The 12,590-nt window shown below is 29.8% G+C and overlaps 1 protein-coding gene across 1 annotated transcript; it reads left to right on the top strand.

Moving 5' to 3' along the window:
* Positions 1-1,740: 1,740 nt before the first annotated feature.
* Positions 1,741-11,054, top strand: LOC114759642 (sugar transport protein 5). The gene is made up of 4 exons (XM_028948849.1): positions 1,741-1,943; positions 7,596-7,915; positions 9,240-9,869; positions 10,486-11,054. Exons 1-4 carry the CDS (start codon positions 1,808-1,810, stop codon positions 10,921-10,923), a joined length of 1,524 nt encoding a protein of 507 aa, XP_028804682.1. The 5' UTR covers positions 1,741-1,807; the 3' UTR covers positions 10,924-11,054.
* The last annotated feature ends 1,536 nt before the right edge of the window (positions 11,055-12,590 follow it).

The raw sequence follows: 12,590 nt of genomic DNA, 5'->3' as shown, positions 1-12,590 counted from the left end.
ATCCTAAATATAAGATATATTTTATAATGTAAATTATACTATAAAATGGGTTTTATATTTAGTATCAGATGCCCATAAGATTTTATGTTAAGGACCCAAAGTAATATCTTTTTATTTTAATATTGTTGTCAACCTGAGAAGATATGGTGCAAGTATTATGTCATTTGCTACGTGCATAATTGTTCCAAGGGCAAGTATTGAGAAATTTCACGAAATAACTAGATATGCAAGATAATGATTTTATCATGGTTGTTGAGTATTTTGAATATGATTATTGCTTATTAATTGTTTGATTTCACTTTGCAGATATTTAATAACTAAGAACCACACCGAAGCAAGGAGATTGATGAGATTTGAGATAATTTGTCACAATACATGCTTCAAACGCTTTGGTGAAACAAAACTAGATTTAAATCACTTGGACAATTTGTATATTTTTTATGTTACTTATTTGTGTCAATTGATGTAGATGAACTTTTGTACGTCATTTTTTAATAGTGAACCCTCAAATAAATCTCATTTAAATTCTCTTCTAATTAACCCCCCTAACCTTTCATTTTTCTACAAAATATTTTAAACAATTTTTAATTTTTAAAGTTAATTATAAGAGTAATAATTCTGAAAAATTACAAAAATATTTTGAACTTGACTAATTTCAACTAATTATCTTAATTTATATTCGTCCGATCATAAATATAAGACATATTTTATAATGTAATTTATAGTATAAAATAGATTTAGGGTTCAGGACCAAAGGAGTATAAAGTAGTTAATTTATTCTTATAATACGAAATAGAAAGAGTAGTTTGTTAAACTCTAATTAAGCCTAATTTCACCCTCCTTAGGCTTAAGTATAAACTCGATATACTATCAATACTAAATATGAACATGTTTTTTAATAAAAATTTGAATATTAGTTCATCGTGTCATGAAGTAGACCTGATGTTGTTGATCACCTAAGTGCTTTTTAATTGTTTTAATGTATGAAATGATTATGAGGGTATGCTTATACTATACATAATGTAAGCCACAAACATGATAATATCATAATGTATTGGCTTAGATTATATGGTAGTCATGTTTTATAGGATGTGTCGTTAAACGGATCCGTAAAGAAATTAAACCCTTATAACAAAAAATGATCAAATCAAAATTTGGACGGAAGTCAAATTATATTTACAATATATTATTACCTTTTTCACAACAAATACCTTAAAAGCGGAGCGAAAATTCTTTGTATATGTTTTGGCCAGCGCCAAACTTGTTTAAGTTTATTGAAATACCATTCATAAAGAAAATGTTCATTTTGGGAAAATTAATCATAGATCTTAAATAAAAAAAATTAAATACAAAAAAAAGTCCTATAATAAATTCACTTTTTTCAAACTTTAAAATTTTAAATTTTAAATAACATAATTTAATTTGTAAAATAAAATTTTAACTAGTAAATATAAATTATTAAATTTAATTTATAAATATGTAAGTTTAACTTATAAATTAATATAAACTTTGAGCACACTTTTATGTTTTTTTTTTACTTATATAAAACCTACGTAAAATATTTCCTTTCGTTTCGGAGAAATTGTGAATTCAATGTATAATAATTATGTATTCACTTTAGAATAATTGGCAGAAGTTAAGGACAAACTAAGCCATACCCATTTTCCAAAAGTCAAAACCTTCACTCTCTACTGGGCCTATAAATACTTCTTCACTGTACTGACATCTCTCTTCACAGACAGAGAGCAATCAGAACGAAATAACTTCAGAACAGATTAGTTTCACTAAGAGGTTCCAAACTGTCGAAATGGCTGTCGGAGGCTTCGCCGTTGATGCTCCGTCCAACGCCGCCGGCGACGGCAGGATAACTCTCTCCGTCGTCATCACCTGCATCGTTGCCGCATCTAGTGGTCTCATTTTTGGATACGACATCGGAATTTCAGGTTTCTTTCTTTGCTTAGCTTCTTAGTTCTCTCTTCCTCTTTCTGATTCATTAATATCTCTTACGGCTTCCTATTCCTATTGCTTGATCTGCTTCTTCTTCAATATCTTCTACAGCACACTGCACAAAAAAAAAAAAAAAAGTAAGAGCTGATCTATTGCGGTCACTATATTTTAATTAATTAATTATTAGCTTGATATATGTACGTCTATTGATTTCTCTGCATTTTAAACAATTTCTAAATTGCTGTAGCAAATTATTACTTCTTCATGTATTTGTTATAAACATCTGTTGACAACTTCACATAAATTAGTAGTAGTTAAAATTTGTTGTTTCTTGTAAAATATCAAAATTGCTCTTAACAAAAGTAAATAGTTAGCCAACAAAGATTAGTTCACTTGCTGAGAAATTGACTCATAATTCACAAAATTGTAAGTTCAAATTCTATAATCGACATGAGGATCTTATTGACGAGTAAATATTTTTGTAATTCTCTAGCTCTAATGAGCTCCTGAAACTTAGATCACCTAAATTTTTTTGTGTATGTATATATATAAACAATCTCTAATTAGATGAAGTTAATTAATTAATTAGTCAAGAAGTATTATAGTTACTTAGGAATGCTAAGCGACAAAAAAAAATTGATGTTTTAGTATCATATCTAGTTCTTGTAATTTGATCTTATTTTGATTTTCATAAAAAATTTTGGTCCATATGCATAAAGATTTTTGGTCTCTGAAACAACAACTAAAATCAAAATGAGATCAAATTTTATAGATCAAAATCATTGGTTTTAAATTTTAGAGACCAAAATTACTAATTTCAAATCTCGAGAATTTAAACTAAGATGATATCAAATTTTATAGATTAAAAATGATTTTAACCCTATTATAAAACATATTAGAGGCTCTTATAATAAGCACAAAAAAGAGTAAATATTTTATGATAGACTTAATGTACTTTTCATTACATTTAAGACATATACATGGTCGATATTAAACGTTATATTATATGATAGCTAGACTTAAAAGAGTGACCTTCGTGGCCTCATGAGATGACATAGACGCTTATTCTATATTGAATGAATGTTGTTAGATTAACTTTATATAGACCTTCTTTTTTTTCCTGTCGAACTTTTTAGGCATTATTTATGGCTATATAAAGAGATATATTTATTATATTAAAGGTATCAAGATACACAGTCGATATGATATGTTACCAAACATAAAGGAACATCATGAGTATCATACAATCATAATTGATTAGATTTATTTAGTTGGTCAATAAATATTTATGATTATACCACAACTTTAGTTCATGCACATTCACAAATACTTGGCGTTGGTGAAGTATTAATTAGTCTAATTTAAGTAATGGAATTTATATTTTGAAACATTTCATGGGTATTATATTTTTTGCAAGCATTTCATGGATATTATAAACTTTTAATGGCGGCTATGTCTCTTGCCAGCCCCAAAAAATGCTACCTCTGCTCCTTAATAGGTAGTATACGGACCATGTCTCTTCATCTGGTTAATAAGGCTATAAATTACATCTACGAGAAACTTCTCGCAATATTTTTTATATTAACTATGCCGTTTGATCATGAAAACCAGTTTATTAAAGAACTTTAACATTTATTAGATCTTGATTTTTAAAAATTGGTAGTAAAAAAAATTTCCCCAAATTTTTTTAAAAAAATTTATTAATTAATATTATACATAACAAAAATTAAATTCAGAAAATAATGTAACGTAGTAATATTTTAAAAGTAAACCTTTGTGTTTAAAATGATACTCCTCCGATCCTTAATATAGGACTCAATTCTTGAGTTGGTTTTGGTCCTAAATATAAGACCTATTTCTCATATTTATCATTTTTCTCTAAATTACCCTTATGGATACTCCCTCAACCATAATCAAGTAGAAAAGGGAGAGAGAATATTAAAAAAGATGATTATGATATTTTAGGAAAAATGTGTCACTTTTCTTATAATTAACTAACTTACATAACTTCCTTAATCTAATCAAATTAGTTAAATGGGTCTTATATTAAGAACCGGAAGAGTAGTTTAGTTTTGTCTGTTCTGCCTGCATCTGCCGGAGTTGGTCCGCCAACTTGACGGGTGCAAACCAAACTTTCAACGGCGAAAGTTTGTTGTGAGGTGTGACGCAAGGGGAAGATAAACGTAATTATAACTCATTTTTAGTGGCTTACACGTGGTCATGGGCAAGGACGGGCATGTGGGGATCACCTGCGCACTTTGAAATTTATATTTTATATGGTAATCAGTAATCACATCATATATATATATATATATATATATATATATATAAGGGAAAACCATATTGAAGGTACCTATACTTTCTCTCAATTTTTAATTTGGTACCTATGTGTTTTTTCCCCTTTAATTAAACATTTAATTTTATCTTTTTAGCAACATTAGCTCTTATAACTTTGTTCTATTGATATTTTTAGTCTCTACATAAGGATTAATGATATTAATAGAGGAAAAATAAAGATTTAGTTAAGAACAAAAAACACATAGGTACCAAATTGAAAATTAAAAAAAAGTATAGGTACCTCCAATATGGTTTTCCCTATATATAACATACTCCTCCATCTTTAATATAATACATATTTAACTAATTTGATTAGATTAAAAAATTTAGTTAAATTAGTTAATTATAAGAAATATGACATGTTTTTCTTAAAGCATAATAATCATCTTTCTTAATATCCTCCCTTTCTTACTTATTTGATTATGGTTGAGGGAGTATATATAGGGATAATTAAAAAAATTTGATAAATATAAAAAATATGTCTTATATTTAAGACCAACCCTATATTAAAGACTGGAGGAATGTTTATTATAACACTAAACGACTAAATTATAAATATTGTTAATTTGAAGTTTTATATTAGAGCTGTGCGTGGAGTAGGTTAGACTGAGTTAATCATGAACCGGAGATCTAAAAAATCTTGGGCTACATAAGTCAGCCTGTGATCTGGTTTAGTTTAATACCAATTTAAGATTAGAGTGAACCAAACTACTACTACTACCTTTTATTATTAATATAAGATCTCGTTTGAATTTTATTTTAGTCCTAATTATAAGATTCCAATTCACTTTTTCTCTCATATTTATGTATTTTTTTCCAAAATAATCCTTCTAATAATGCTAGTTTTATCCAATAAACTTGTTTAGTAAGTATATTTTTTGAAAGACAACACATATTTATTATAAATAACTAATTAAACTTATTTTTTTAATCTCCTCAAATCAGTCAACTAGTTTTTATAATTAGGACCGAAGGTAGTATTAGATTGCCTGGATAGGTTTGGAGAGTGCAAGAGTTCATTTTGCTTTTTTTTTTTTAAGCATCTTTTTTTCTTTTTAAGTGAGGCAAGTTATATCAACCCAATAAACACAACGAAGACAATAATAATGACCTATAATTTTACAAAACTCATTCAAAAACGTTGAAACTTAATCATAAAATCAAAAGAATTTCTAACAACATCCAGCAACAATAAAACCTTTAACTATATTTTTAAAATAAAAACTAGGTCAGAAAAAATCAAGTGGTCTGATCACTTGGTCTAGAATCTAGTCTAGCCTGACTAGCTAATCTAACATGGTATGATTCAATTTCATTATTGGACTTAGTTTAATTGAATTGTAGGTCGATCAGGTTGGATTGAACTACTTAATTTTTACACACTTGTATTTTATACAAACAATAATACCCAGGCTAATTTCACTTGCAAAACCATTTTGATGACTTGCATTGTTCTCCATATGTGTATTATTCAAAGAATATAAGAAGAATGACATTACGGAGAATCTAATAATAAAAAGAAGTTTTAAAAAAATTTGAAAAGAACCTCAAAATTATGCCCCAGACCACTTAAATCACAATGTCTTATAATTTTATACAAGGAGAATTATGAGTTTCCAAGAAAATAATAATAATTATTAGTAAGTCTCAATAATAAGTGAGTAGTTATTATTTCATATTATGAAATTTATTCTGGTAAAAAAATATTATGAAATTTGTCACTACGAATTGTTTTATTGTTGTTGAAATTTTTAGTAATTATATTTTTTTAGGGACTTCATAATAATTCTCTCTTATAAATTACACAACCCTATACATATAATGGCTTTCATTTCTCCAGTTTACTGGTGATGAAGCATTAAAATATTACGGAATATATTATGTCAAAAGTTGTCTTATTGTAATTGATCAAAAAAAAAAAAAAACAGGGTTGTCTTGTTGTAGGACCCACTCAAATCACGTTAAAAATAAAATAAAATAACCTGCCATATTTTCTTTCTTCTTTTTTTTTTACAGTATACCTTATCCATTCTCATAGGATTTTTCTCGTCAAAAGTTTTCTATGTTTCTAGAAAATATTGGACTTTGCATCCCCCATCTCCATGATTGACACTGCAAAATTATAGGAAAACAAGGTTGTAACTAACTAAAAGACCTATATATATAATTAAATATATAATCATTAATTATATTAATGTACTATATCATGTGTTTAATATAAGAACTAGTTAACTAATTTAAATATATTAAAAAAATTAGTTAAGTTAGTTATTTGTAATAAATATATGTTGTCTTTTCTAAAATATCCTTCCTAATCAAGTGTATTGACTAAAACTGTTATTATTAAAAAGATTATGTTAAAAAATAGATAAATATGAGAGCCAAAATAAATTAGAATTTTATATTTATAACCAAAATAAAAGTCAAACGAGCTCTTATATTAAAAACTGAAGATAGTACTTAAATGAAAATTACCTTAAACCGTACTCACTATAAATAAGTCATATAATATCATAATTTCTTCAGTTATAAACATTTAATTATTTTCCCTCCTCTAGGGACATTCAATGAATTGGAATTATATAATTTTTCTTCATTACTTTCTCTTTCTTTTTTCCTATATAATACTAAACCAAATATAAAGGATAACCAACAATGGATCAATTGGTCGAATCTTATCATTGCCTTCCGAAACCTTGCATCATTAATATAACAATCCTAAACCATATCAAATGCAAAGTAAACATTAAATTATAATGCCATAGAAAGTATTTATAGGGGCCATCTAATTTTTTTGATATCGGATTTCACACTACCAGATAAAAGTCTTTACTTTCTTCTATAGTTGTCACAATTCACAAGCCTTAATGTGCATAAACAACTCCTACCTCTAGTTCTAAATATAAAAATTAATTTATTAATTTATAAAAATTTAAAAAATTAAGTTAGTTATTTGTTAAAAATATATATTGATTTTCTTAAAATACTCCTATAGTTATTGGCACTGAAAATTAACTATGATGAATTCATCTTGATTTTGTAAGGAGAGTTTGAGAAAAAAATTATAAATTTGAAAAATATAATGTATTAGAGTCTTATATTTAGAACAAAAAAAAAACCCTATATACTGGCTTTTATGCTTTTTTTTAATTACATCTAGCACTTTAATCCTTTTAATTAGTACAGTAAGAAAAAAAGTTAAATTTAATACATATATATGTCGTACTCCGGGAAAGTATGCTAAATTATTTCATCATGCTAACTCAGATTTTTCTTCCATTTACAAACATCTATAAATATGAACTTTTCAGGAGGTGTTACGACTATGCCACCATTTCTAAAGAAATTCTTCCCGGCAATACTGAAGAAGGCTAGCAGTGCTGAAACAAACATCTATTGTGTGTATGATAGTCAGATTCTGACCTTGTTCACGTCGTCACTATACTTAGCCGGCTTGGTTTCGTCTCTCGTGGCGAGTCGGGTGACGGCGGTACTTGGTCGCCGGAACACCATGATCTTAGGTGGTTGCACCTTCCTCGCCGGTGGCGCCATCAACGGAGGTGCTCAAAATATTGCTATGCTCATATTGGGTCGTATATTGCTTGGCCTTGGGGTCGGTTTCACCAATCAAGTAAGTACAAATAATGCATGCATTCTACACTATTTTTCCTTATTATGTGAGCATAATTTTTTAAGGAAAGTTATTATGAGATTTTAATAAAAGAATATAATCATTAAAAAGTCTCAGGCATAACTTATTGTCATTTCTTGTATTCAAACTTATCAATAATTTGTTATTAGATTTTTTAACAATTACATTCCTTCTTTGAAATCACACAATGATTTTCCCTGATCTTTACGTTATGGTTTGGAGGTTATTTTTAGGGTGAGCGACAAATGAAATGAATGTTTTTGTCTGGACCCTACTTAATTTCTTTCATTTTCATTTGTTTTGGTCACTTCTTGTTGCGGACCCAGCCCATTATTACATCAACGTACAGGAAGGAAATATTACCTCATGTTCTTAATATTACGTTGCAAAATAAATTCTATATTAAAAAACAAAGGCAATATTTCCTTCATTCCTTTTCATCAGAAACTATCTCTGCTACGGTGATGTTGTTAAATATAAAAAACAAATTTTTTTGACAAAAAGTTTAAACTAGTCTTTTCACTTTTTTCTCAATAAATATATTTCACTTATTATCTCTCTACAAATAATTTTCATTTATTATGTCTCATATGCTGTCTTTACAAACAAAAATATAATTAAAAAGATACGTATATATCTTATGTATTTATTATTTTTGACTAAATTTGACTGATAGTTGTATCACATAATTTTAGTGGTTGTTTTTTAGGGACTAGATTACAACTGAAAATTTATCACAAATTACACGCGACAGTTTTTGAGATAATTTTAAATTTATTTTGTTAAGTTAATTAAAATTATTTATTAAAATAAAGCTGAAAATTTTAAGAAAAATGATAGAAAAATACCATTAAAATTCTAAAAGTTCAAATAAGTCCACTGCCCCCTCACTTTTTTTCCCCCTAAGATGCCCGTAAGCAAACCCCACCACCCAGGGAACTTCGGCGGATTGTCAACGGAGCTCTGGCTGGAGCTCTGTAAAGCAGTAGGGTACTCAGAGGAGTTTATCCTGGGGGAAAAAAAATTATGGGGCAACGACATTCCAGTCTCTAGTCTGAGGTTTCGAAGTTTTAATTTTTGTTATTTTTCCTATTTTAAACAACTTTTCATGTTTAACTTAAAGTTTACTTTAAAAAAATTCTCTCATTTTTTTTAAAAAATCATAGAGTAGTCACTTTTTTAATCTCATGTGTAACTTCAAGCCTCTATCCTCCAGATCAAAAAAGAAAATCTTAAATATAGTTAAAGCTAACAGTGGCTAATTCTTTTATATAACATTATTATTTGATATTTGATAATGCAGGCAGCACCAGTGTACCTATCAGAGATAGCTCCGCCAAAATGGCGTGGTGCGTTCAACACTGGATTTCAGTTCTTCATAGCCATCGGAGCCGTCTTAGCCAACTGCATCAACTACGCCACTTCCAAGCACCCTTGGGGGTGGCGCGTATCTCTCGGCCTCGCCGTCGCCCCGGCCGCCATCATGACCATTGGCGCCTTCTTCATCACCGACACGCCCAGCAGCCTGGTCCAGCGTGGCAAGATAGACCAGGCCAGGACTGCCCTTCGCAAAGCAAGGGGGTCCACTGCTGACGTGGAAGCTGAGCTGGACGACCTCATCAAGTGGGCCGAGAAGTCCAAGGCCATCGAACAAGAGCCATTTACGACCATATTCGAAAGGAAGTATCGGCCTCACTTGGTGATGGCCTTTGCCATCCCATTCTTCCAGCAGCTCACCGGCATTAACATCGTGGGGTTTTATTCGGCGAATCTGTTTCAGTCTGTGGGCCTTGGAAACGACGCCGCTTTGCTCTCAACCATTATTCTGGGACTCGTTAACCTTGGATCTATCACGGTGTCCTCCTTTATTGTCGATCGCCTAGGTCGAAGGTTGTTGTTCATCGAAGGAGGCATTCAAATGGTTACTTGTCAGGTATGAAATGATACGTTTCATTTTGTTATCATCAATCAAACCCATTTGAAGTTCAAACTTTTTCTTATCAAAAAGAAAAAGGATTTTCAACATGCCTACTCAATAATACTCCTCCGGTCTTAAACATAATTACATAGTAAAATAGGTTTTATATATACTCTGAAATATTTTTTCATGTATGTTATGTACCCTAAAATATTTTGTGATTTATTTAATGCTTTGAAATATTTTTCAGGTATATTAGTATTTTAAAGTATTATGTGATTCATCTAATAGCACCTTAAAAAATTCAAGTGTGTCTGACATCTTAAAATATTTTATAATGCAATTTTACTCTTAATGTATTAAGGTGCTAGTGGAAACACTTAAAAAAAATAGTTAGTAGAATCACAAAATATTGGACAGTATTAGATGAATTATAAAATATTTTAGGTACCAGACATGTTTTGAAAAAATGATAGATGAACTTTACACTTTATTATTTAAAGATTTTTTTATTAAAAATTATTTTGAATTTAATTACAACAAAGAAATAAACTTTTATCTAAAAGCTTTTTTGAATTGAAAACGGCTGAAATTCATAACTACTGTGATGATGAACTATTATTGTATGAAGATCGCGGTGGCAGTGGCGCTGGCACTTGCGGACAGCACACAGCATCTCCCAAAGGGCAACACAATATCAGTGCTGGTTCTCTTATGCCTCTACGCGGCTGGCTTCGGGTGGTCGTGGGGCCCACTGAGTTGGCTCATTCCGAGTGAGATTTTCCCCATGAAGATCAGAACCACGGGACAGAGCATCAGTATTGCCGTTAACTTCTTGACCATATTCGTGTTGTCTCAGACGTTTATGACGATGCTGTGTCACTTCCAATACGGTGCGTTTTTGTTCTACGCGGGTTGGATCGCCGTGATGACCATCTTCATCGCCCTTTTCTTGCCGGAGACGAAAGGAATACCGCTGGAGGCTATGTACGCTGTTTGGGGCAAGCATTGGTTTTGGCGACGCTTTGTTGTTAAAGATGAAGTCCATCATAATAATAATCTTCCATGATCCATCTCGCACTTGTTAATTTCTATGTTTTTTCTTCCTATTTTCCAGAGAATTTATCTTATGCTGTAAAATTCCAACTGCAGCTAAATATAATTGTTCTTTAGGTTATGACATTAGAAAAAATTCTGCTAGTTTGCTGTTTTTTTCTTTTTTGGTAGGCATAGGCCTTTTTTTTTTGTTAGAAGCAGTTCTATTCAAGATATTATCGGGCACTAAATGTAAACGCCTCTTACAACAAGAATCCAAACTTTAGTTGACCACATTATAGGGGACTAGCTCCTTTCCTTACACCTAACCCTTGTTAATTTTTTTTTTTTAATGAGATAGCATCATGCTTTTATATTAAAAAAAAGGGGGCAATTTTTTTTGGTAAATAAAAATGGGCTAATTTAATTTGCATGGATTCGGCTGTGCATTTGAGCCCATTTGTTAATTTCAATGATCCTATTGCATTATGGGTTAGCCAGAAGGGTAGAAATAAGCTAGGCTAGAATTTAATCAAAAGGAAAGTAGCACCCAGCACCCCAGTAATATTTCTCATATGTATTTAGTATTCTAGTCTTTTCCGTTGAGCAATTTTACCCTTCATGTTTTAAATTTTTTCTAAAATACCTTTTTTTAATCATGACTACTTTTAAATAGAAACTATTTAATTAAAAATATTAAACCTGGACGGTCTAAATCAAATCTAAAAGATCCAAAAGGGATGGGCATTGGGGTGCTTATCCAATTTCATATTTTAGAGAATGACTCATAAATTTGGGAATAAACTAGATTGAGCATTTGTCTTTATAATCAAATCCAATTATCACCTAGCTCTTATATTAAATACAGAAGGTGCTATAATTGTTTTTTTTTTTTTGTTATCACGTTGTTAGTTTTTCTTTCTTTCTTTCCTTTTGGGTGAGATAACATCAGGCATTTATATGAAAACAAAATGGGGCAATTTAATTTGCATGAAATTTGGGTATGCATTTGAGCCCACTTAATAATTTGAATGGTCCTATTATATTATGGGCTAGTCTGGTTAGATATCTAAAGAGTCTTCGGGAAAATGACAATTACAGACTCTTTAATTATGAAAATTGTAAACTAATGAACAACTGAAATTCTATTAATGGACAGTAGTCCTTGTTTGTAATTTAAAATAATCTTAATGGACTAAAAGGTCCCTTAGATTGAATGAATTAAAAAAGTTGTGTATATGAGAATCAAGCCCTAACATCAACCATCCTTGTGGTGTGGCCCTTGGTCGTCATTTGTTAATTTGATCTACCTTGCCCTCCATTGTATTCAATGATTCTTGAAGAATACTTAGCTTGTTATCATGTGGTTTATTAGAAATAATTAATAGAATTGAATAAAATGAAAAGGTTAAAATGCATATAATGCCCCTGAATTTTAGCTATCTTTCATGTAATCTTTATCGTCTTTAAAATTTAAAATCATACCCTCAATTTCATTTGTATAGTTTTACTTATTCAAATATAAAAGTAAATTAAAAAGATAAATTAAAAATATTGAGTTTTGACAAGATTATGTAACTAATAAATAAAATGCAATGTTGATGCTTGAAATGTGTACGATAATTGGCAAATGATTTTGAGAATATAATGGAAAGAATTTCTTACTACATTTAATCAAATACTACCTCTACAAACAAGATA

This window comes from Neltuma alba, unplaced genomic scaffold (assembly GCF_004799145.2).
Source record: "Neltuma alba isolate B1F8T4 unplaced genomic scaffold, ASM479914v2 tig00010875_pilon, whole genome shotgun sequence".
NCBI classification, from domain to species: Eukaryota; Viridiplantae; Streptophyta; class Magnoliopsida; order Fabales; family Fabaceae; genus Neltuma; species Neltuma alba.
The sequence above is the reverse complement of the archived record's forward strand: the minus strand, read 5'-3'. Positions and strand labels throughout refer to the sequence as shown.